Here is a 27,761-nt window from a genome sequence, read left to right as displayed (position 1 = left end):
AACTTTTTTTTATCTGTGACATCATCCCTTCAGCACCTGCTTATGGAGTTTTCATATCACAACTCATACATTATACCATAGCTTGCCGTAACTACGCAGACTTTTTGTATCACTTAAGGCATCTTGCAAGTAAGATTCTTGAATAGGGTCATGTTACTACAAAATTGAAGTCATAGCTGCAGAAGTGTTATGATTGTCATCATATGAACTCGTGGATCGTAAAGGTGTATCTATTAGAACCGATTTCTCAACGTGTCCCTTATTCTTTTGTCTATCCTGGATTTGACTTTTTATACTGGTGCTCCTGGTCCACGCTCCTGGTTTTTAGTGGAGTCCGAGTTGCTCTTTTTCTTTGGTTTATTTGTATGCATTATGTTGGTTATTTTATGTCCTTTGTTGTGTCTTTCTGTTTTCATGTCATGTCCATATCCTTGGATTCTTGTATCCTTGGATAACATTCATCACTGCTGGAATCTGGTTTCCCCTCGATAATTCTATATTGCATACTTAACAATGAATCTATTAACTATTGTAATTCTAAGAGAATTCTTTAGATTTGTTAATAACAATCTATTCGTTTTGTTCAATTATTAAAATGCTAAAACCATATACATAATAAATTATTCATATAAAATGTCCTACGATATAAGTTTTATCGATATATTGCAGATCTTTCTGTGCAGTTATGTTTAATGTCTGTCATTTAAAATGAAGTTAATACGCAGTAAGTAAAGTTTCATTAATACAATGTTTGGATAGTATCAGTAGTTAAGCTAAACATTTTCACAAAGACTGAGGGAGTACATTGATAGAGAAATGTAAAAGGGGCATATGTTCCGATCATATTTATGCAAACAATGTTTTAAGTAATTTTCTGGATTATCTGCCATACTTAATGAAAACAATTATTGTTTATACATGTTTTCGAACTTCTTGTGTTACTAAAATTAATATTGCGTCACGTTTTCATATCATATAAAGGTATTCTGTGTTGCTGGCTGTACGGTGCTCTGTATTTTATTTCATATCCTTTAATTTCAGTTTCCGCTAATAGATGACTTATTATCTTTAAACAATCCTAATTTTGGGGATTTTATACATCGAATCTACCCCAAAGAACTTGAGATAAAGGACACTACTGACACTGTGAGGTCAGCCTCATATCTTGACCTACACTTAGAAATTGATGGCAGAGGAAAGCTATTGACCAAACTTTACGACAAACGTGATGACTTTTCATTCAGAATTGCCAACTTTTCTTTCATTTGTGGCAACATCCCTTCAACACCTGCATATGTAGTGTTCATATCACAACTCATACGTTATGCCAGGGCTATACTAAATGTATACACCAATAAAAACACATACTTTAATCTAACAACCAAGCATGCACTAAATGCTATTTTAACGTTCATTTATTTGCCTAATTTGCCTACATACGCATGTACATTTCTATTGTGAATATAACTAATCAAATTATCGATATTTGAAGGTAGTGTGTGTCTGTTGATCTTCACAGCACATACTGTCGTCACTGTCGATGAATGGAATCTGGTTTTTAAAATGAATACTGCAGGTAAGTTCTAGTATGACTTCCATATAAAAATTATTTTTTTTTATTCCTACAACAGATTTATTGCAGTACTGAACGAGTGACGTATAGTTGCATTTATTTTCCATTTACTGCAGCATGAAACGAGTAAAATATGCTGGCAGTTTTCATTGTTTTTGCTTCATTTCAGTCCATTTTGTTACACTTTATAGCATTCAACGTTTGATTGGTTCGGATTGTCAATTTTGAGACGCTTTGAATATCAAGCATTACGAATTTATGAAGAAATTGTTCTAGGCGTATAGATTGTAACGAGTAAAATAGTTAACTATAGGGAACTGGGTACCTGCTGAAATGTTTTATTTAGTTTAGTGGACAATTAAGATTTAGATTTAAACAGTCTCAGATGGTATAAAATGGGAAAAATGTCTATTGAAACTATAAAGTTTATTAGTCATTACAATTATTTGATCAAAAGACAACCAACTCTGTCCCCTGAAGCTAACTACTTCATTTGATTTAGAAATACCAAAAAGCGTATTCGAGTTGATTTCCTGATTCAAGAGTAAGTTCCTTAGAAGGATGGCTGTGTGTGCTGATGCAATAGACCTGCAGCCCAATATATTCATCAAAGGTTGACATAGTATATATACCCAAATACATTTTTAAAAATGTACTAAAATATCTGATTTAATTGATAAAATTTATTCCGCTGTTAAGAAAGCTACATCACACAACGGTCTTAAAATAGCTGATTTAGAGTTCAGAGCTGAAGGTAATATGAATTAAATTCAATGTAGCAAAAGAAACCAAACCAAAAATGAAAGAGTAATCAAGGGAACCAAGGTTATAGCGGTAATCAAAAGAATGTAATCCGGGGACAAAGACCAGACATGGAAAACAGACATACACAACAAAGAACATAGAGTAACTAAAATCAAACGTACAAAGTAACAAAAGCAAATGAGCAACTCGGACTCAACTTAAAACTGGGAGCATGTACCAGGTGCACCGGTAGGGTAAGTGTCCTCTGCTTTTCTAGAAACACCCGCCGAGTGCAGAATGCAACACACAATACAATCCATGTGCGAATAAAATAAGACAACAAACAGAATTATCTCCCTTCCATTTTAGAATTATATTGCAAACAGAAATACAATGAAGAAATGTATGAATTATATTAGACTGAGACAAAAATAAATTGTTACAAACAAAATCATTCGAGTGCATTCATAAAAACAAAATGTTTTTCATCCAAAGATACTAATGCATCAACATCAACGCACATGTATTTGTACGTGTAACATTTTCAGGAAGAGGTAGTTTCTATGACCTGTATATCGGAAACAATACCTCAAATCTAACAAAACAGGAAACCTTGAATAACTTTGTTGGTGAACATTTTAAATCCGACATCATTAATTACTGGACGCTATTCCCAATAGAAAGGGTAAGACAAAATTAATTGTTAATTTTTGGAGAGCTTTGCGAATAAGCACAATTAAGACGTGTTTTATAATTATATGAAATGATAAAAAGGCAAACCGTAATCTCTGCATAACGATAATCCTATACTTACTTTTACTTAAAATTTATTTTTCGAAGCAAGAAATAACTAAAAATGACTCAGAAGCTATGAATGAAATGGAGTTGTGTTGCTTACTTTTTCATGAAGCAAATTAGTGTTTTTTATTGATCATATTGCGCTTCCACATAAAAATATGCAACTGTATGCATTTTTGTTATTCTTTCCGAAATAAAGGTAGTATAAAGAACTTGTTCCAGGAAATGAAAGTCTCCTAAAGAAAATAAAAAACATTAACCAGAAAGTCAACTTAATTTTTTGTTTTATACCTCAGGTAAAAGTGTCCGTAGAAAAAGGAGGACAGGAGACTACATACTTAGTTTTCAATGGTACTGCCAGCAATAAACACAGCTGGTTTTCTCACAAGAATTTACTTGAAACAAGTTTTACAGATCTGATGAATGCAAATGAACGGGACTTTAATTATTTCAAACTAGATGGGTAAGTATTATAGAAGGATTTCTTATAACGGTTATTTTACGAGTAAGTACGAATTTAACCTATCACCTTCTAAGCACTGAAAGCTCGATTTCAATCTGACAAGAAGTTTAAATACCGAATAAGAATCGTTAATAGTTTCGTATCTTTAACAAAACAAAATTTTCATGCATAGATCACATCTTTAAATTTTGTTAATTTATGAAGAAAAATAAATCCAAGTTAATATTAACCTGTAGAAGACGTAAACTATAAGGCAAATTTAACTTCGTCCCCTACATGTTACACCTGCCTCATATTGTGTTTTGAAATAGGTATAACATAAAATTTTAGTTTAATGTCTCGGTGTTTACACTGGCGTTGTATACATGTACATGTACACGTATGTTCCTATGAAGTCCTGAATGTCATTGACCCTGAAACCCTCCTCTTTTTTCTAATTGGATATTGATATGTCGAGTTTGGATCAGAACAATGTGTCATACAAAAAGCGGTACCGAGGACTACAGCACTATAAACGGTACCAACGACTTTCTTGTTGAAATCATGAATATCACTAATCTAGATTATGGATGCTAGAACCATATTCATTACAGAAATTTGATTTTTTGTTATTGAAGTTATGATCATGATTAACATTTTGAACCGTTTTCATTTGAATCAGGCAATGCCAGGCTGTTGGTAGAGCTAGTTACCTTTCGAACGAAACAGTAGCGGACACGTAATATTTTATCAGATCGTGTCTCCCCCTGCCCCATTTCGTATGTTTTGTATGGCACATATGACCCCACAAACTGATATATCAATATTTAAATAAAAAAGACAAGTCGAGTTGAAGGAACAGAGGGAATTCTGACTAGTTCCTTTGCAGTAGGACTGTCATTCTGATGTAGTTAACAATTATTTATATATGACATTGAGTAACTTAGGAAATAGTGATGTCCTCTATTTGTAAAGGTCTATAACGTGGATGGTTCAAAATCGTTCTGTCGACAATGACATACATTTTGTACATCAAAATTACTTCAATGCGTTATAAACTGTAACGGTCAGGAAAGTTTTCATATTTTGTGTATTACATATTTCATTTCTTTACCTTCTCGAAAATGTGATTTTCTAACACATTTTTCTTGGTAATTTAAAAAAATACCATAACAAGGGAAATATTTCATTCCAAAATATTTTGTTTACCGTCCCTTTAATATCTTTTCAAGGTCCTCTCAATCTTAACTTAAAGTGATATAAAGTAGTTTTTGTGCAAGGAGTTCATCTCATCGACATAGAAAATTATAGAAAGATCAAAATGTTCCCATTTACTACAGCACTACAAAAGTTTTATGGTCGCCATCATGAACTCGTGGATCGTTACGGTGTATCCATCTGCGCTATGGAAACTGATTTGTTCAACATGTCATAGTTTTCCTTTCCTCTTTCGTCTACCCTGAATATGACTTTTTATGAGCAATTCGGCAGGTGTTTCTAGAAAAGCAGAGGATGCTAACCCTACCGGTGCACCTGGTTCATGCTCCCAGTTTTTAGTGGTTCATTTGCTTTTGTTACTTTGTATGTATGATTTTAGTTACTTCGTGTTTTGGTATCATTGTAAAGCTGAGACATTTGGCTATATGGTAATACCTACATATGTTTAGTTTGTTCACACATGCTATCCACGGAAGACTTAGACGTTCAAACAACTGAGTCACAAAATCTTGGCTTTTTGACCCAGTAGGATACAAATATAGGCTTATACTGAAAAAGAATCCGAGAATTTTCTTTGGTGACCAATTGCGGCAATGGAAGGTATAAAGGTATCTTAAAATCACCACGTTGATGAGTGGGGGGACCCTCCCACCCCATGGACTATGACTATTTGAGTGTCATTTACAGAGATATCTTCTATAATTTTGAAATTTACAGTGCATTCTATGTAATTTATTTTTTATTTCCTAAGAACACGGGTTATATGAAAACCGAATGTTAATTCAAATGTAAATATATATATGTTTTTCACCCATGAATCACATTTTTCTTAGCTGGAGTGATACTTTCTGCACACCAAGTTCTGCACACTTATTATATATAGGTGCTCTTGGGCACTCGTGCTTCTATTATCAAGATAACAGTTTTATTCTGGTTTAGATTTCTGTTCCCGTTTTAGGCATATTCATGACAGCTCGGGCGGTGTTGACAGGCGTTTTTATATCAACAATATATACGCCGGCTGTCTGAAAGACTACGGATGGATTATGGTTCTTGACATACACAGGACAGGGGTGTGTCTATACGAATTGATGTATCCGAAGCCCGTGATTCTTGTTTGCCCTGGCAAAACCAAATGCAATTACCAAGACGGTATATAGAGGCATATCGTGCTCGATTTAAATAATAGTTATATGAGGATTTACATATGTTAATCATATTGTTATCATGTTATTTTCATATGTTGATTTTCGCTATGGAACATATGCTAATCATATGGTTAAAAAAACATTATTATCATATGATAAGTACAAATGTCTGTGATAATCATATGAAAACTGACATATATGATTATCAAATCACGCTCGTTTCATATGATTATCATATGTTACAAGCTATGTGATTCTATGTGTATCGCTTTTAGCTGTGTATAATTATCTAAGATTTACCAAATATTGTTCAATTCAAGTGCAGACGTGCATGATTGTGCATTGATGAGTTTTATGGTACAAAATTTAGTTTTAAGCTTTAAAACTTTAAAAACTTGCTCACACATTTATCTTGCATGGACGTTGTAATGTAAAAGAGAGAATAAAGATGAATTATCTATTATTTTATGAAAATTACAGCAGTTGCGTTTTACACACAGCAATTTACTTACAATGAGCAATCTTTGTTAGATGGCGTCCCTTAAAAACTGCGAATCGGACTTAAACTGATAACAATTATAGCAGGGGGAATCCAGAAATGTTTCGAAGGGGTTTCCGGACTTTTATTTATCGTGGTAATATTCTGCAGGGAATGAACCCGTTTTTTTTAAAGTGGAGAGGTCCAACTCCCTGACCCAACGGTTCTTAATACTAAAAATTATCTGTAGTATTCATAATCGAGCCAATAAATGACACAGTATACTGGTGCTGACCACAGACACAATAATAGTGATAGTGCAACTCCAGAAAAAACTAAATATATATAGAAGACCCCACTTCTTTGAACAAATTAGGAACTCGAATAGTTCAAATATTATGTTTCTCAAATAATAATGGCTGCGTTGAAATAAAATGAAAAAATCCACAATTGGTTTGTAACTAAGAGTAATCAAGGGAACCAAGGTTATAGCAGTAATCAAAAGATTGTAATCCAGGGACAAAGACCAGACATGGAAAACAGACATACACAACAAAGAACATAAAGTAACTAAAATCATACATACAAAGTAACAAAAGTAAATGAGCAACCCGGACCCCACCAAAAACTGGGAGCATGGACCAAGTGCACCGGTAGGGTAAACTAAGTCTTCTTTTGGTTGATATAGCATATAATACATTAAGCCTGATAAATAATTCCTCATTCATGTTAGATGATTCCATACTCCATATTGTTGACTTTAAATGCATTTATCAAATGCAAGTCTTTGTAATAGACGGGGGTGGAGGGTGGCGGATGAAACATTGTCACAATAAATTGTCATTCAGACAGCCTAAAAACATCACTGTCAAGAATGCTTCATGTGTAGAAAATTCAGGGGTGGATCCAGACACTTTGAAGAGGGAATGTGCCAGTCGAGGTTCCTCGGAAAAAGGGGGTGCCAGGACATTATTTGCTATTTTTATCAATTTTACGCATGAAAATGACAAATTTTCCAATAAAAACGGGGATGCCAACCCCATGCACTCTCCGCCTCGATCTGCCACTGAAACTCTGATAAAATGGAAGAGTAATCAGGGGAGCCAAGGTTATAGCGAAGTTCGAACATTCCTTAAAATATTTTCCCATTTCTGTTGATGTATAGGGATATTTAGTGGCCATTTTGTGGCTATTAGTACAATGGACAGTAATTAGTGAAAATCTGTCGTTGGATCGTCGGGTTTTCAAAGTTTTGGACTATATCAATTCTTCGTTCTGATTATTACACAGACTTGTGCTCAGATAATAATAATTGATTAATATTTCATTTTAATGATTTATCCAGTTCCTCATATTTTCAGAGGCCAGTAACTTGGTGGCTGATAGTTTGTCTGTTTTTGTTTCATGTAAGTAATATATTCAAGAAAATATACTGAACTCATTTCTTGTTATTAAGTAAATTCTAGCGTGTGTTGACTAATGTTTAAATAAGAATAAATAAAAAGCGGAAAAACTTCAACGAATACAAAATAATTAATTCTAGATGAAATTATGTTGTGTGACTGCCATTACAAAAACAAATAAATAAATAAAGGATCAAACTTGTGCTATTTCCTTTATTTATTTATTATTTAAAGAATTAATCTGTAATTTAGAGAATTATTAATTATCAATACTGCAAGTAATTCAAATAAAAAAAAATAAATTACAAAAACAAAGCAATAGTTACTACAAGATGCTCCAAGTATACATATATAAGTCTTTTAACAGGAAGTGGATGTCGCGCCAGTCTGAAATCAAATCACATGATCTGACATAACTGTAATAAAGCTTCTGTCAAAATATCAAGTGGATGTGATTAGTAACGTTAGTTGCAGAGAAAGATAACGAAAAAGTTGTGGTCGTACAAACGGACGTACGGATACAAAACAATGATTAATATGATTTTATATAGAGCATATAGCGGGATGTTTTAATTTAAATCACGAACGGTTGGGTAATATGGAGAATACCTTAAAATTTCATAACAGTTATTTTCAGTGGAATTATGTATCATTAAAAAGCTATTTTTATGGTAAGAGTTCTTCTTCCAGTCGATTCAAAATTGTATTCAACCTCAAAACCTAGTGATATGACAACAACAGCTAGCTTAACAGCTTCGACGTCACCGATAATCGACATCAAGGAGAGTATTCAGAAAGTGAAAGATGAAATAACAGTAGATCCTAAGCTCACAAATAGTAAATATCAACCTAATTACATAGTCAGGAGCAAGTGCTTTAGATCTCTGACCTAATATGGGACAACATAAAGGAAAACATCGATACTGTTGTTTCGTCAACCAAGATCTCCTCTTGACCTTGTATAATACCTTTGGTAGCGTTGCTCATCTTAAATTGTTTTACTGCGTAGTATTTTACGTTAACTTTTTATGAGCAACTCGGCGGGTGTTTCTAGAAAAGCAGAGGACTCTTGCCCTACCGGTGCACCTGGTCCATGCTCCCAGTTTTTAGTGGAGTCCGAGTTGCTCATTTACTTTTGTTACTTTGTATGTATGATTTTAGTTACTTTATGTTCTTTGTTGTGAATGCCTGTTTTCCATGTCTGGTTTTTGTCCCTGGATTACATTCTTTTGATTACCGCTATAACCTTGGTTCCCTGGATTACTCTTTCAACCAAGATCTCCTCTTGACCTTGTATAATACCTTTGGTAGCTTTGCTCATCTTAAATTGTTTTACTGCGTAATATTTATAATTTTTATTGTCATTGCTTTATTTTTATGGTTCATTTCACTTTTGATTTGGTTATTATATTAATAAAAAATAACAACAACAAAAACAACAACAACAAAATGAATAAAACAAAACAAAACAAAGCTACAAAATTAAATTCAAAAGCAAATAAAAACTTTGAAACAAACAAAAATAAATAATCACAATAAAAACATACAACACAACTTTTAACCCAATTTAAACAAAACACGATACGATACGATGAAACGAAACCTAGAACAAGAAATAAGTTATTCAAATGAGGAATTATTCCTTGTTTGTTTTAATAACATAAAGTTTGCTCCTAGTTTTTTATGGATACGAGTTGCTCGTTTACTTGCGTTACTTTGTATGTATTATTTTGGTTATTTTATGCTCCTTTTTGTGTGTTTCCCATGTCTAGTCTTTGTCTTTAGGTTATATTCTCTTGATTTTTATTTGAATCTTGGTTCCCTTGATTACTCTTTTACTGAACAGCTGGGCTTTATAATTGATTTATGTTTTAACAATTTTTAAGAATGTCTTTGGATGGTTTTCATCGTCTTTCTGTCCGAACCTCCTAACTTTCGACAAATCATGAGAGTGTCTCGTTCCGGTTTCTTCTCTAGAAATAAGTTCTGTTTAATAAACTTATAACTATTATCTTTTCAGGTTTTAAAAGAAAGAAAATCAGCATTCCTGACGGTAGGATGTCAGCCATGTCCATAGGAATGGTTGGTGTTTGCGTTTTATGTTTAGTTTTTGATTCATTAGTACTGTCTGACGTGATATCGTTACTTAAGTGGATAATTGGTAACAAACAGAAGCAGTAAAAATAAATGTATATAATTAATTATATAAGGGTCTGAAAAATTCCCAACGAAGTTAGAACTGTCAAATTTGCGAAGCTAATGTTTGGTCGTTCCTTCCGCGAGACTCTATCTCGTACCGCTGTGACATCTATGGCAACACCGCCTGTACAAAGTCCTGCGAACTAGACCACTCGGCCAACTAGGTTATATAAAGAGTCGTCACATTCTGAGACTTTGTATAAATAATTACATATTTACTTAAAAAAGACTTATATAAAATTCAAGGAATGATGTTCGGTCTATGTAAATATTGGTTGACAATGTCAAGAATGGTGTGGGTCAGCAGAGAAAATGAAAGAAAAAAATAACTGCCATCTGTAGGGAATTTTAATTGAAAAAAAAAATTCTATCATAATATCAACTTATTTTTTTTATTCATAAGTTTTGCTTCTTTTCGTCTCCTACAGATCATAAAGGAGATCTCACTGGTGAATTTGCATCTCATTAATTGTCAAGTAATCAACTTAATTGACAATTTAAGTATCAGTCTTTCTAAAAATCAGACAGAAGGTGATTCATGCATGTTAAAAACCCACCGAATTCAGTCTTATTTCTTGTTGAGAAACAATTTATGATCACATAACCAATCTTAGTTTTTTGGTTGTTGCGCTATTGAGATAAAAATCATATAGATTGTACATGAAATCTGCACTTTCGAAGAGTTATCATTCTTGATTTGGCTTCATTTGGTTGATTTCAGTGGGAGATTAATGTATGATTTTCTTGAAAGTGCAGATCTGAATGCTGAAAGAAATGGCTATTGTTCTGTGAAAGTATAGCATATGTAGACTAAAAAGCATCATTTGTTTGGTGGGTTTTTTCACCATGAATCACTTTACCATTGGCAGTGTCTGAATTTTATGTGGACGGGCACTTAATGTTAATAATTTCAATTTTCAAAACTCTACAACTATGTGCTTTAAAAAGTTTCATTTAGATAAAATAGCACATATTTTGTGTGTGAATTTATAGCTTTGTAACTTGAAAAATATTGTAAATTGTAATTAAAATGTCATGGTCATGTAGTCCATTTATAGAATTATTATTTAGAACGTCTATGGATACATGTAAAAAAAGAATTTCATTTTTAGTTTAGGAACCAAAATATTTTTTAAATTTTCTTAAAATAAAAAACAAAAATTATCTTGATTTGAAGTTTAACGGACTTTCTGTGTCACAGATACATGAAAGTGATGACTGTACGAAGAACTATTCTATATTAATTTATGTATTTTTTAAATTCTGTACCCATGTATGTATTGTATATAATTTATTTTAATCATCACTCTTTATATAATTAATATTTGGTGCCATTTCATATGTTGTATGAATGCTCCAAGGTCCATGCTCCCAGTTTTTAGTGGAGTCCGTGTTGCTCATTTGCCTTTGTTACTTTGTATGTATGATTTCAGTTACTTTATGTTCTTTGTTGTGTATGTCTGTTTTCCATGTCTGGTCTTTGTCCCTGGATTGCATTCTTTTGATTACCGCTATAACCTTGGTTCCCTTGATTACTCTTTGTAACAAATATGTAATTTGAATACAACTGTTCAACGGTTTATCAGAAATAAAGTATATATAAGGGAATGGTGATTAAAATTTATATTAATCAGGAAGCCGCAAAGACGAAAAATAAAATAGCCGTTACATATGATCTGGGACCGGTTTAAAAGGAGGATAAATTTCAAAAATGATTGTAAATATAGCAGTAACGAAATGCCTACAGCAACAGTATTATCAAAAATGACTTCGATAAATTTCTTATTTGGGATATTACAGGTAAATAGACAAACAATTATGACAATTGAATTAATTTATCCTTATATTACGATAGCTGTAAAACATGAGATTTTCGCGCAATCATTTTTCGTTGTTTCGATGGTCAACTTATTTTCGCTGAATTCGATCGTTCCAAAAGTCTCATAATGTTTTACGAATTAAAAAAATCACGATAGTTTAATTTACGCGTAAAAAGTCTCACCACGATCATAGCGAAAATTAAATATATATATAAAATCAATTTCACGGTATAGAGTATATGCTCGACCGCATTGCTTTATCAAACAAAAATAACTTTTGATCTATCTAATGTCCTAGTCTTTCAGTGACCTTTGACTTCTTATTTGCACTAAGAAATGGCGCTTCAATTCTCAATTTCTCCATTTCAAAAGTTTAATATCAAATTTCAATTAACTCGGATCAATAATGTAGGAAAATATTTAAATTTTAAAGTATAATTGTTCAATGAGAAAACAATAAATCGGTTTCCCAAAGTAACGGATTAAAGATACATACATTTGAAAGTCAACTTTATTCTCATGATCTAATTACACATAGAAAATGAGTCTTTCTACTTATTCATCTTAAAACGAGATAATACATCGTCCATCATTTATTCATGAATTCTATGTCATTAAGCAATTATCCTATCATATACATAGAGTTTCGATCCTATAATTTTTCCTGTAAGAATGCAATGTCTATCATACATGCAATTAATTCGATGTTTACAATTTGCACATAACCCCAAAAACGAATTTTAATGTCAGAAGGAAACAGGCAGTAGCTGACACATGGTGCGAAATAACCAGCTATTTTGACAGTGTAACTTGACTAATTTCGAGAAATTAAGACAATTTTAAAAGATTTCCATATTATTTTGGTAGTATATGTATATATATATATATTCATCGAAAAACACTGCACTTTAGCATTTCAATGGAAGAAAACTCTGTCAAAAACTTAAATTTTCTAATTTCTAATAAAAAGTCGTTAAGATCTCCAGTAAAACAGAAATTAAAAAGTTATCATTTCAATTTGAAATAAATCCTATAATGAATTATTAATTTGGAGGTTTTGAAAATCATATTTAAGATTCTGCCTGAATAGTGCAAAGTTAATTGATTATAGAACGAAAAATGTACCTAATCAGATATATATTCTCTACGCTTTTAACAAAGTAGATGACAATAAAATTAAATTGACCATTAAAATATTATACGTTTGTCCTATGAATATTTAATAAGATATTTTAAATAGTATTGGTGATTATCAAACAAACAATATATAGTAGGTTTCTTCATATCATTGACGCAGCTGTCTAGGAGACGTTCCGGATTGTCGGGATCGTTAGGCGGGCGCGTAAAGCTGGAACTTCCAACACAATATTTACCAGCTAGAACATCAAAAACTAACATCACTTTCAATCCATCACTATCAGATACAGCATAGTTATCGGAATACTTTGCTTCTAATGCAAAGTATGCTCCTTTTCCAAACAGAGTACCGGTACGATTTCCAGAAAGTCTAAAATCGAGGCCCTGGTTTATGATTAGATCGACTTTGTCAGATTGTGTTCCATGAAACAATGTCAATTCATTTGAACATCCGATTCCATATAACTTTTCCATTCCTTTCTTTTTTCTACAAGGAATAAAGCACCAAAGTAAATCAACCAATATAAATTAGTTACGGAAATATTACTCTACAATGGTGTATTTGAAACGAAGAAGGAAAAATTCTTATAAGCATTTTCTTTACTCAAGATTACACACACACTTAAACTTCAAGTCTATTATGTCGACCACGCCGACTAACATTCCTTGAAATGCTTAATCATATTTTTGATATATTTGAAAGGCCGTGCTAGAATACCTTCAAAATGTGTATTTGAATGAATAAAAATTTATTCACATGGGCGGAAAATTCTTCGAAATTACATTTGAGTTGGTATACATCACAGTATTATTTCAGTCACTTGTAAAATTGGAGGAATCCTTAATTGCCAAACGTGGGGCATTTCTCAGGCAAATGTTACACCCGAGACAAAGTTGAATATAAAAAACACCACGCACCCCATTTCAACCCTAAAACCGTCATACGGGAGCTCATGAAGGAGTTTTTAAATTCTTGCACGAAGTGTACGTTAATGACATTAAATAACTTACAATTGATATATTTCCCAGTTGAGTTTGTTCTGAACTCTTGAGACAGATTTTACTGTTGCTTGGGGCATGGTTTTAGTGAATAAAAATCTAACTTCTTTAAATTCTGCGTCTTCAATTGATTTTAATTGTACAACTACAATTGTTTCAGTCATTGGGGCCCAGTACGAAGGAAATACAATTCCAGATTCCGATGTTGGCAACTCTTTTTTGTTCACTTTCTCCGCCAATCTGAAGTAACAAAGAACAACTAGAATTTTAAGAATAGAATTGTTGAGACACAATATATAATGCAAGTTAAACTAGGACAAATTAAGAACACCGTTTTTTGAAATATATTTATTTGTCTATTTCAGATGATCTATTTCAGTTTACCATTACTAACAATGACAGAGTGTGTATATGTTAAATGTTCCATGTAAAAAGCTATACATTTAGTGAATTGTGCATACTCGGTAGAAAGACTTGAACATATCTTTTTTACCGGTGGCAGATTATAAAAATCCCATAACTATACTCGGCGTCACATACAGCACATTTTCGAATTGAAGCTCTACTTTTTCAAATGTCGGGACTTACCGCTAGAGATGTCTCTCTTTTATTTATTTTGAAGATAGTTCGCGTGCGTGCATGACGTGTTAGTACCAACGAGTCGCTTATTGGCTTCAATCGTGCGTAACAAATCCTTACGGTAAAATCCCATACTAATATCCGCCATATTGATTTCTACGGGACGATTTGTTTACAAACGAAGTTCGTAAGTACCCAATAAACTCCGGTGACATTCGTCTGCTTGATAAACTTCTCGGTATTGTACTTTGTTTGCGTAGAATAAATCCGAGATATCCGAACTAACGCCGAAATGCATTCTCAGTTCTTTGGTTTTTGGACAAACCATAAAAACGTAAACAACATCTCCTAGCAACCCGATCACTGTAAACATGGCCGACTTTTGACCATGTAAATATTAGGACCGAGAATTAAAATCTCACCGGAATTTAACGATTCAGTGTTAAGGGAGAAGCCGGTTGGCTTAACGAATGAGCAAGTCATTTAAGAAAATTTAAATTATGGTAGGTGCCAATAAAGTCGCAGAAAATATTTTTACTCAAATTTTAACAGTATCTTATTTATGTGACGCCGAGTGTAATATAACGACGTTTTTACACAGTAAACATGATTGTTCATTCAAAGGGTTTAAAAAAGGGGGAAACCAAGTACCTCCAACCTGTTTAATGTTTTCTTACGTTTTAATGAAGATCCTGTCTCTTTCGCTTACACACAAATCTATAACTGTTTTTCCTTTCTTATTTTTTATTTCTATATTTGCACCCATTTCAATCAGCTTACACAAAATTTGTGTATCGTCTCTTCTTTTTCCTTTTCTATTTGTTGTTACCTGTCAAAATTCAAACTTTTATACCCATAAAAATAGAAAGCTAAGATAAAACCAAGTTCTCATAATTGAAAGACGCAATTATCTTAATATATATCAACAAAATATGCTGCTTCGAGATTTTACAAATAAAAAGATAATGCCACAATTCTGCATGTGACTCCAATGGATATGAATAACTCAAATTGTTAGTTTGAATTAGACGATAATTTATTGTAATAACTTTTTTTTATAAATATAACCCCCGTACCCCCGAAAATCATCTGAAAATAATTGAAAGTACATTTTGTGACAGGTTGTGACTTTCAAAGATGTTTGACACTCAAAAATAAAGCAAAGTGTATTTTTTTTTATCCCAAACAAGAATTCAAATTCAAAGATGAGATTCAAGCAAAAGTATACAGTACTTGCCTTTGCACTTGCATTTATTTGAATGATGTGGAGCGCAGTGTTTCCGCTGGAATCTTGCAAATTGATATCACATCCTTAAAAATACAGAAATCAGAAAAGATTGATTGATTGATTTTATGACATATCTCGTGATAGAGATTTCAGAAACTTCAGAACAGGAACATTTGATCATTCGAAAATACCTATTCACTATCCCTGGCATCTGGCCCAAGCTTCAAGTTTTTTAGTTGGAGTCTGCATTGCTTATTTATTTTTTTTCTGTGATTTAATTAGTTATTCAGTGTATTATGTTTCTTGCTTTTTGTCTATTTCTCATCTTTGAATTATGTTCTATTTGGCGACCGTTCGAAACCTGCTTCCCTTGATTTCAACGTATTAGTCCGAAACGTGCTAGCTCACAGTATTAATAACATATCGATACGCATGCCATTTCAACGGGACACATTATTTCGACTCCGAACCAATTGATCGACATTTTATTATTTATGAGTCGAGTCTGGCTGTAAAGCAGTGATGTGACTTGGCCGAATATTCTAATATTAGACCAAAAGGACACTATGTCTCATTTTTCACATCAAAATGAAAATATCAGCATAAACAGAACTATGAACACTGTTCAACCATTGGGGATAACTTGAAAATCGTATTGTGCCAACTGGGGTCGGTGGCATAACTCTTACAAATCATTGGAATGTTTGTATTCAGCGTTTTACACCAATCTCATGTAAGCATCAAAGTAACCTGGATTGATTTCATTCTGTTTCAGTTGAAAGCTTGATTGAAACGCTGTGGTGAAATTGAATTTGATACAAACATATCACTGATTTCAAGAGTTTTGTCCCTTACCTTTGGTCTACCTCCTTAAATCAAACAAACTATTATTTCCTTAAAGGATTCGGTTTAAACAGGTTTCACTAAAGTTCGGTAATTACCAAATTGAATAAGAAGGTCAACAGTTTTTATGTGACCCCTGTTGACCGCCAACAATAGTGGAGTCTTCTCGTCTTTGTTTTTTGCATTTTTATCAGCTCCTTCCTAAAGTTGTAAAAATTATTTCATATGGTAAAGTATATTTCAGTTCAAAAGACAAAGGAATTACTACAATACTTTACAAAAATCAATCATGTCGTAGATGCACATAGTTCGCCGATAAGAACGGCCGTGTGTATGAAAGCCGTCGATGAAGACACAAAACTAGAATGCTAAACATAAGACCCATTGAATTCCAAAGTCTTGCATTTCCCAAAAATATAAAAAAAGAAGTGTGTTGTAGCAGTCTGTGATGATTTTTACTATTTTATTTTACTTTTCTTAACTCGAAGATCGTTACGGTGTATCCGTCTGCACCATGAGAACTGATTTGTTCAACGTGTCATAGTTTTTGTTTCCACGTTTGTCTACTCTAAACTTGAATCGGCGAGTTTTTCTAGAAAAGCAGAGGAGCTTATCCCACCGGTGCACCTGGTCCATGCTCCAAGTTTTTAGTGGAGACTGAGTAGTTTATTAGATTTAGATACTTTGTATTATGTTGGATATTTTATGATCTTTGTTGTGTGTTTATGTTTTTCGTGTCTGGTCTTTGTCCCTGGATTACATTCTTTTGATTTCCGCTAGCATCTTGGTTTCTTTGATAATTGTATGCCTTCAACTAAACATTCCATATTCGAAGTTAAGTGAAAAAAAATCAAATAAACAAACCGATATAAGGATGTTAGATATCTCAAGACAGTCGGTTTCTGCAGACAAATGTAGAGCAGTTCTTCCATCTTTCTTCTTTAGGTCTATACAGCGTTTATTCTTCTTTAGAATTACCTCAACGGCTCTACAAGAACCAATATTTTGTAAAAAAAAACCCAAAAATACAAACAATAAAAATATAAGAAAATAAAAAAAACTAACAAAACAAAACAATACAATACAACAAAACAAATTGATGGAATATGTTTCGAAATAGAAAAATATGGTTTCAACCCTTTACCTCATGATGACGTTTTTGACTTCGTTCTTTTTTACCAGCTTCCCCTTTCGTAAGGATTACAAGGGCTGTAACCATTGATTCCCCTGCATGTTTGCATTGGCTGTAATCATTTCTGCTTTTTTGATTTTATAAAAAAGGCATGTATTGAAGTTTTAATTGATATCGACAAAAAATTACCATTACATCAAGGAAGATGGACGTTGCAGAAACATCTGAACCAAAACAGTGTACTTTATTATTTGTCTAGTAATTATTGTCGGATAAAAGGTCACATTCCGTATGCATACCTCTTGTTTTTCTTAATGATAGCGAAGTGCAAAATGTTGTGTCCTTCTTTATTCTCTGTTTCAAATTTCGCTAACTTTGACTCTAATACAACGGCAAGAAGTCCTTTAGGACACTTCCTGTTTTCAATTACATAGTGCATCGCTGTTGCTCCGCTGTTATCCTAGAATCGAAAAGTAAGATCTTCAAAAGTAGATATTTTACTGAACAAAAAAGCGTCATGTATCACAATGATGTATGATACTACCTTTGGATTACACATAAAACAAGATTGAAATGATAATAATGTATTTCTTTTTACACATGGTTCTCTCATAATTCATATGTGACAATCTTCCGTTTATTTTAATCAACATGCAATTATCATACTTAAGCAAACTGAAATCTGCTCTAACAAATGACTCTTACAAACGGTAAATGTTTTGTGCATATATTTGGATTAGGCTTTAAGAAATAAAATAACCATAATAACCGTTAAAACAACTGTTTGTTATGGAGTAATCGATGGTTATTGTAAACTATAGCTATCAGTACGGCATAAGAAAGAAGTTCACACACTTTGTATCTTTATCTTAAAATTGTCAAATGATTAAAACGTATGACCAACTTTATACCCTTATACAAAGGTTAATCAAGGAAACCAAGGTTATGGCGGAAATCTAAAGAATGTAACCCAGGGACAAAGACTATACATGGATAACAGACACACGCAACAAAGAACATAAAATAACAAAAATAATACGTATATAAAAAAACAAAAAAAAAAAAAACAAAAAACACAAAATATATATGAGCAACTGGGACTCCACTAAAAACTTGGAGCATGGACCAGGTGCAACGGTAGGATAAGCGTTCTCTGATTTTCAAGAAACATCCGCCGGGTTACTCATAAAAGTTCAAGTCCAGGGTAGATGAAGGATGACAGGAAAACTATGAGATGTTTAACAAATCAGTTCTCATTGTGCAGATGGATACACCGTAACAATTATTATACCATAGTTTGCCGAAGTAACATGCACGTTTTACATTTGTTTTAGAACTTGCTTTATTATAAATAATGAAACGTGTTGTTAATTTGAGGAAAAAGTTGGATGGAAAACGTTGAATGCACTAAAACCTAGGGCATGGGGAAGAAAATATTCATGATTGGGTACATAAAGAGTTATAGCTATATTAAGTACCTTCAAACTTGGATCTGCTCCTTTATTTATAAATATTTTACATGCTACACCATTTAAATTTTTCACAGCAATGTGCAGTGCAGTTTGACGTTTCGCATTAGTCAGGTTCACATTAATTTTGTTTTCTACCAATAGCTGAATGATTTTTGTTTCTTTCCTGAAAATGAAATTCTGGATGCACAGATAGTCATACTAAATCTGTTTACGTTTGATGCTAAACATACTTTGAACTTCTATTTGGAAAGCTTTTAAAGTATTTCATAAGAAATAAATACATGTCTTTATTCAAGAATCAGACAAAATGGGAAAACTTAAATTGAAACATACATGTCAAAAACCCACCGACATGACAATATTATTTTACTCGAAGAAATAAACTCATTATGAACACGATGAATTTAATACTATTGATCTCTGTATTACTGGATATCTATACAACTTTTATATTACAATGTAAGGAAATTGAGTTTTTTTTTAAGTTATCTGCCCTTGAAAATTTCATTAACAGCCATTACAAAAGATAGAATTTATACAAAAAAAAAACAAAAAACAAAAAACAAAACAAAAAAAAAACATCTGATTCCATGTTTCATCCACTGCCTGATTCTTACATATTCTGGAACATAAGCAATAGACCTCGAATATGCGCTTTATCAACATCGGCTGTATTTTATGTATGACATGCTTAAGATTGTGAACCATTTTATGATAACAACAGAAATACACACAAAAATGCAAAATTTCAAGAGTTTCTCAATATAGATATTAGCCATTTTGCCTTACATTAATATGATGAAGGTGAAACCTTTTAACGCTCCCGAAAAAACATTAATTAAAAACAACTTTGATAATTTTTGTCAGCTCTGATTTGATATTTTATACTTATAACCTTCAAGTATGGTAAATTTTGTAATGATATATTATACTGATTGTCGTGGTCTGATATGTCTATTGGGCGAAATATCCGGCATTCATAAGGAATCATTGGTTGTCATGGTCCGAAATTGTCCGCCACTGGTTAACATTATGGCTCTTATATTTGCGAAACGTCTTCAAAGATTTCTTTCGTTGCATTTAGTTTTGCTCTGTTTCATTTTGTATAGTTACATTATGTTTTTATAACGATTTGGTTCATTTTATCGAATTGATTCGTTTCGATTCTTTCTTTTGTCGATTATTTTCGTTTTGTTTTCGTTCGTTTTCGTTTCGCAATTTTTATGACCCGAGAATTATGGGTAATATTGATTACGTAATTTATACGACTATAATGCCAACCCTATCTTGGAAAATCTACGATTCGATTTGTATTTAATTATCGAGACTAGCAAATATTTTCTGAGACTGGTTTGGCTCTCAATCACATATTTATAAGTATACGCAAATGAAGCTGCCCTTATGCTGTTTTTCAGCTCCTGAAAATGCAAGTACAAACCGGATATTAAGCGTATTACACTATTTACACATGACGATATTGTTCACGTGAAATTCATGTAAATTAAGCCTCACTTGAAACTCAATTAACATTGACTTCGTGTAAAAACTTGACTTGAATATTTGGTAAAGGGTTGATTCACCAGAATATGACATTTGGTGTGTCAAAATGTTTTTCTGTCCAACATTAACCTAGGTGAAAATCACGATAAATTTGTGTTTAAACCATATGAAATATTTTGCACAGATTATTACCCAGTAACTGCAAAATGTATGGGAGCTTCTCCGTCTTTATCATTTTGTTTGTTCACATCTGCTCCATTCTTAACAAGGAACTCAGCAATGTCATAATATCCTTCAAAACAGGCAACTTGCAGGGCCGTTTTTTGCTCGTATTTCGCATCAATCTGATATAAAAATGAGTAAACAATGAAACAGCATAATTAACAATCAAATTTCATGTACAGATGAAAAGTTGTAACATATGTTAACATATGTTTCAATACATATGGAAAAAAATGTTACGACCAATATGGAAAATATGATTGTCTGCCTTTAAAATACATTGAAAAAAATGTTTTCAAAATTAAATGAAAGCAATTATTTTTACTTACTAAATTCCTAATAAAGATATATTATTACCATATGATTTTCATTTACTTGTTTGTAATGAATTAATTTGTAAGTGCTAAACATTTGTTGTTCATTGTGGTCCTATATAGATGAAAAATATGAGAAATATGTGTTTCTCTGGTGTTTTTCAAAACATATAAAACTTTATGTTGTATTTCTTTATGTAAACATGTGCTCACCTGACCAATTAAGTAAAAAGATTGACTGTCTTTACTTTTTAAATGGAAGGAAAACCAGTGCTCGAACGATATAAGACGACTGGACAGGGAAAAGAGACACACACAACAAAGACAACGAAATATCAAGAACAACACTTACAAAGAAACAAAATTAAATGAGCAATAATACCATTGATTGATGAAGGTGAACAATATTCTTGATGGCTTCTAGATCGTTGTCTGCAGCAGCATTTACCAAGAGCATTCCAATATCGTCCTCTGTTGGTATCGGCGTTTTCTTCCTGGCAGTAAAAAGATCAGCAATGTTTCTAGACACCTCTGCAATAACAAGACAAAATGAAGAATTACAGGTCATAAGTCAGATATAAATTTTCCTTAGGATAGTTTTAAAAAAACAGCCACCCATTTCCAAAAAGCAATAAAAGTCCACCATCAAAACAAAACCTGAAAAATATTTACAGTTAAATGATAGCGGGTATACTTCTTTATATCCTCCCTCCAAATGAAAGTTTCTTGTTCTTCATTTAAGTAGCCAGTTGCACAACCTTACTTTATCGTCAATACGTAACAAGATAAATTTTGTAATAATTAGCAGCAACTATTCACTGACCTGAATAGCTTTCGTCAAATGACCAATCAGAATCGTCCGTTTCATCACTGCTGCTATCGAAAGCTACATTTTGCAACCCTGATTTCGACATAATTTCTCCAGTAGTTGGTTGTAGACATGTTGGGTTAAATATCCATGTTTTATTATCCACTTTGACCCTCATATCACCATCTCCATCAATACGGATAATGTTGCCGGCTTTTCCTATGCACTGCAGAGTCATATTGATAGTGATAAGTAAGTAAATACAAACATTTCTTATCCTTGTTACAAATTGATTGGTAAATGCAAAGTATAAAGGGTACATGAATACCCGAACAGATCGTACTGAATTGATGAAGTGGGGTAAGGGATTGGGGTCTGTGGTTATCTCAGCCTAGTATTATTACCGATAGATATGTTATCATATCTTTCTTATACACATTTAAATCTATTTGGCTTTTGCATACTGCGTGCTACGAGCAACCATTTCTTAAATCTGATCTTCACCGATATAACAGAATTTGAAAAAAAAATCAGTTGAAAAACCATACTTTTTGAATGATTTCATTATTTTGAGATATGCACAAGTACATCCTACTGCCCCAGGAAAAAAATCAGACAAACACGGTTAACCGAACATCGATTCCTGTTATAAAAATACAAAAACACTTACTGGTTTCATTTCATCATTCCAACCTCCATGCCCTCTTTGTAACCTTTTTACTTTTTCGTAGTCATTCAAGACTTTAATTGGCTCACCCACAACGAAAGTATGCACCTTAAGCAAAAGTGGTGAATTAACACATAAAACACAACAACAAATACCAAACTAATTGTAACATTACAGTATACATTAGTTGATAACAAAATGGCATTCAAATATTGATACAGATTAACATTTAACTATCTGATACTATTGAAGACCACTGCAATTGTAATTATTACAGTAGAAACACATATAAAGAACTATTTTAAACATTCAAGAAGCTAAAAAGAAATTGGACGAATAATTAAAAGTGCCGGGCACAGTAAGTAGCCTTCCCCTTTTTGTATTCTTGAAATTCACTACTGAATTCACCGCATAGGTAACATGTATCTTGAAAGCCGATTTGTAAATGTAAGCTAGAATTATACATTGTATTCATAATGATAATTTATGACTAATATGACAGTGGTATCAACAACGATAGTGATGTACTTTCTGTAAATTAATATTAACTTTTAAATATAAATCATGTACAAAGTGGTTTTTGTAACACACCGAATCAGTAGAGTACTGCACTTCTTCAACTCAAATTAAATGTTTTACCCGATAGACTGAGTTTCTGTTTATGAGGAAACTGCTGTCATCTTCGTATTGTGTACGGACAGCTTGACCATTATTTAAGAACCCAATGATAGTGCCAGTCTCCGTTAGACACTGCAACACAAAGAAATAAGAACATACAGAAAGCACACAATAAACCAAAATTGAATGAGCAACAGTAAATTTAAGTTGCTTTCATCTTAGAATATTTCAAAATAAAGTTCAATTGTAAATAGTCACATATTTTCATTTAAATGTGATTTAGGGGAATTTGCAATGGGTTTTCATATGCAATCTTCCAATAATTGTTCTGATATTTAAGAAGAGAACAGTTTAAAAATGTACTGGTGGATTCAGAGGTCCCTTTCCTTGAAATGTTGAAAGTGTATTCCCTCGATTTAACCATTTGAAGGCAAAATATTATATCAAACATTCGATGAATTTAAGTACTTCTCCGTCCAAGAATTACGCAAAATGTGTATAAGTTGTGGCATATGAAGTAAAAATATTTTATTGCATTATTTAAGTATTTATACATCATAACCTCAAGAAATTGAATAGTACAACATGCTGAATGAATCTCGGTTGTACACAGTGTCATAAAAATAAAACTTACCGTTGTTTTCAAAATCTGTTTTTTTAATGAAGCACGTGTTACCCGAAAGGGACGAAATTGAACACATTGATGTTTTTTTATTCTCTTGCAGCTTTACAGTAAATAGGATTTGTTTGTCTTGAGATATGAGCTATGACTATGACTATTTGTTCATATAAGAAACTAGTAAAATCCTTTACCATTTGAGTTACACGTTAACTTCCTGTCGGCCTGAGGCTCTCAAGGCTTCGGAGGTCATAGATTTTACTCGTATTAATTACCGGAATCAGGACTTCGTCCGTTTCCTCTTATCTTAAAACTGTGAGTATCAGTTAACACAAACCTTGTTCATTTCATCTAACCATCCACCTGTGTTAGATTCTTCTTGCTGTTTCTTAAATTTATCGAAAGGAATATTGACTGTAACTTTGTCTCCAGCTTTTAAGACGACCGTTTCCGACTCAACAACATCTTCAAATTAGGATTAAAGTATTTTCAAATCGTCGCATGAACTAATTTCATAGTGTACGTATATATAACTGTTGTAAAATAAAATGTTCTCTGGCATTATCGTAATAACCCCCAAAATGTACAAAACTATGGAAAGAAAATTCTACATGTTACAAAATTTATTTTAAAATAAAAACGTCGATGTGAAACTTTCATCAGTAACTCTATATACAGAACAATGTTAAATTGATTTTTATTTTTGATTTCTTACTGACTAAAGGTAGGTGATCCGCGTAATACGTTCCCCCATTAGAGTTTTCAATCATTCTACCAAATATCACATCAACACAACCCTCAGCCCCAACTCTGTAATGCTTGACAAATCTGTCAGGACCGTCGTTCCATAGCACCTTAACAGCACCGCGGAAAGATTTAGACTCCCACGTGCTAAGCTCAATTATTGTTCCTGCGTTTGAATCGCCACCTGAATAAAATAAAATAGTAAACTTGTAGTTGTCCCCTGCAACGTTTACAGTGTGTATGTTTGTGAAATAATATGTATCTGTATAATAAGTATCAACGACACACCTATAGAACACATGAAGCCAAAGAGCAAAGAAATAGAGAACAAAAGTTACCACATTAAAACACACACACTTTTTAATAGCAACAACCTCTGTTCTTTTATTACATTGAGTGGGTATACTTTTCGAAACTGGAAATATTCAAATAATAGTAAAAGTGTACCGCCTAAAAAAACGCTACACAATACACACAAATAAGAATAAAGTGCAGTTATGTATGAATTGAGTTGTTAAAAGCGTTTTGAATACCTAATATTCTAGTAAGCGATAACATTATAATCCGATACAAACCAGAAATCTATACAATAAAATACCTACCGTCATCATTTCTCCATTTCCAGTGTGGACCTCTCATGACTTCCGCTCCAGGAAAAAGTCCACGAGCAGTTGGTTTAGACTTATTAGTTCTTGATCGTAGTGGAACATTAACGCTAAAGAAAAAAAACAAATAGTACAGAGATAAAACTTAAATCTATCTTTTAACTCAATCTAATTAAATTATCAATTGTTCCATCCAGTCACTACATGTAGAATCTGTTCAGATGACCTTTTCAGAATCCTTGGGTTTTTTTCTCCTTTGATAATGTTCTCAAAATCATAACAGATGAATTCTGATTGGCTGATCAGAACGGTCATCTGAACAGAAATTAGAATGAAGTGTTTATAGATCTTACATGCAGTGACTGAATAGAACATGTAAAAATATATATGACAAAACATTTTATTTAATAAGTCATCCGAAACGTTCTTTTTACGTGAAATGCTTTATCTGAATTCTTAGGTTTCGAGAAAATTTTAGTCAGCGTTGTCATGATAATCGATTTTTGTTTTCAATTTCAAATGTTATGATTTGGATTAAATTTAATATAAAGGGTGAAAATGATATGACAAATCTCAATTTAAAGGTTTCAAGACTATTAGAAAATCACTGTCATCATTGTGACCTATTTTCTAGCAAAATGTCCGTTTTGGTTAAAACCTGATTCTTAGGGTGAAAATAATTTACTGAGAGAGTGACAATATAATTGTGTTTTATTTCCATTAGATGTTAGTTTTTAAAGCATCAGTTACGTAAATGGTTATGCTCTATTAAAGGACTATGGTTACACCATTTTCCAAAACTTTAAAAAATAAATCCGTTTTGGATTATATTTGGTTTAAATGGCGAAAAGATAGTGCGGAATTTTAATTTATTTTGCAAACATAACCTTCCATTTGTTTTCTTTTTCGGTTTTGTGTAACTTGAATTTTGCAAATAAAGTCTTAGAAAAGTGGTCAATGTTTTTATCATTGTTTCTTTTTGAATTTTATTTTAAATTTGTATACAGTGTTTATTAAATCAACTAAATTTCACGTACGCTTTTGCCTTAGGTGTATCATATCTTTCAAACGGATGGTTTAAGTCATGCTTATCAGCCATATAACATGAAGAACAGAGGTTAGTATCTTTACAGTTACAACACACCCATCTCATCCCACAGATTCCTTTTTCTTTACATATATTGCAGTTAATACCGAGATGTTGAATGCCTAAAATAAATATGCGGATCTGTCATTTTTGATAAAATGATCGTTTGGTGCAATAAGTAGAACGGGCGTACTTAGAACAGTCATTAGTCAACATAACAATCATTTCTAAAATCTTACATTTAAAAGTGTTAATACATTCTTGAAAACATTATTGTTGTCTTGTATAAATTTTTGCTGAAAATCTAATATTTCACTAATAAAAAAACTAATATTTGATGTTCAGTTTGGCATCTGTGCCTTCATAATGAAGTAGACTCATAGTATTTTTGCAGCATTGAGCTCTTACCTATTTGAGCATTGTCAAATACTCTCAAGTCATATTTTCCATTCAGACCTGCTTTGTATCTAACCTCTCTGCCTGTATCCCATATAACTGTTACACTCTTGTCATCAGAACCCGACTTTGGAACGTAGACCACAGTCCCTAGAAACCCTTCCCCGCTGTCCTGTTTGCCGCTAGACCAATCTGGTCCCCGTACAACACGAATTCCAGGCTTCATCTACGATATAAGACATAGTGAAACAAAGGACAATTGAAAGCACGTTGATGCATATTACATTTGAAAACTAATCAATAATGTCAATTTTCTATTTTATGTCAGTAAACAAATTCATTCAAAATCTGCAAAAAGATGTATTTCTAATTTATTTTCTAGTCATCAGCTAAACTAATGCAATCTATAAAGTGCATTTTTAAACACTCTTGGGATGTATTTTATATATCTTTGTCATCAAACCTACCCTAAACAAGAAAAAGAAATGATTGAAAGTGTTTCATTTGATCGATTAAAGAGTATATTTCAATAGCTAACTCAACGGAAAATGTAAAACATATATACGTTTTATTTTAATGAAGGACATAATTGAGTCCGTTCTCGAGTTTTATTTTTTTTTTATCCATAACGGTTTCGACATCTTGTATATATTTTAGCTTAAACATTGGATATTCAAAACGAAAATAGATGTGTGGTTCATTAAAAGTTTAAAAGGGAAATAAAGGAAAATCGAAAGTAAAATGCTTTACAACGTTTATTGTTAGGTTCGTACAAAAGAATGTATGTCGTTTTACGTACCATTTCATTATCATTACCATGCCATTACCGAATTTATGTGGTCAAACAAGGAACTAAAACTATGATATTTACAAGCACCAGTACAAAGGATCATGGGATAGAAATAAGGTTATTAAATAATGTCGATACAATGATAAACAGTTAAATACATGAGTGCATTTACGAAACG

The 27,761-nt window shown here is 32.5% G+C and overlaps 2 protein-coding genes across 3 annotated transcripts; one reads left to right on the top strand and one right to left on the bottom strand.

The window, feature by feature from the left end:
- Positions 1-649: 649 nt before the first annotated feature.
- Positions 650-11,603, top strand: LOC148601020 (uncharacterized). Its single transcript, XM_088554160.1, has 8 exons — positions 650-724; positions 1,493-1,576; positions 2,866-3,002; positions 3,412-3,578; positions 5,734-5,927; positions 7,763-7,807; positions 8,495-8,641; positions 9,825-11,603. Exons 1-8 carry the CDS (start codon positions 709-711, stop codon positions 9,983-9,985), a joined length of 951 nt encoding a protein of 316 aa, XP_088410286.1. The 5' UTR covers positions 650-708; the 3' UTR covers positions 9,986-11,603.
- A 717-nt stretch (positions 11,604-12,320) lies between these two features.
- On the bottom strand, positions 12,321-27,740 carry LOC148601019 (uncharacterized). Of its 2 annotated transcripts, XM_088554159.1 has the most exons (19): positions 27,593-27,739; positions 26,806-27,019; positions 26,348-26,519; positions 25,308-25,420; positions 24,677-24,889; positions 24,299-24,426; positions 23,364-23,474; positions 22,728-22,832; positions 22,073-22,283; positions 21,632-21,780; positions 20,906-21,057; positions 19,220-19,376; positions 18,041-18,201; positions 17,474-17,597; positions 16,708-16,810; positions 15,776-15,849; positions 15,216-15,367; positions 13,972-14,199; positions 12,321-13,447 (listed from the first exon to the last, which is right to left on the bottom strand). In XM_088554159.1, exons 1-19 carry the CDS (start codon positions 27,593-27,595, stop codon positions 13,033-13,035), a joined length of 2,985 nt encoding a protein of 994 aa, XP_088410285.1. In that variant the 5' UTR covers positions 27,596-27,739; the 3' UTR covers positions 12,321-13,032. The 2 variants fall into 2 exon arrangements, 1 of the variants encoding a protein (XP_088410285.1); XR_015916955.1 differs by lacking the exons at positions 12,321-13,447; positions 13,972-14,199; positions 15,216-15,367 and having other exon boundaries at positions 16,622-16,810; positions 27,593-27,740.
- Positions 27,741-27,761: the final 21 nt, after the last annotated feature.

Source organism: Perna viridis, chromosome 12 (assembly GCF_037379345.1).
Source record: "Perna viridis isolate PV_CMFRI_1.1 ecotype Kerala chromosome 12, ASM3737934v1, whole genome shotgun sequence".
Lineage (NCBI taxonomy): Eukaryota > Metazoa > Mollusca > Bivalvia > Mytilida > Mytilidae > Perna > Perna viridis.
This window is presented reverse-complemented; position numbering and strand designations above follow the sequence as displayed.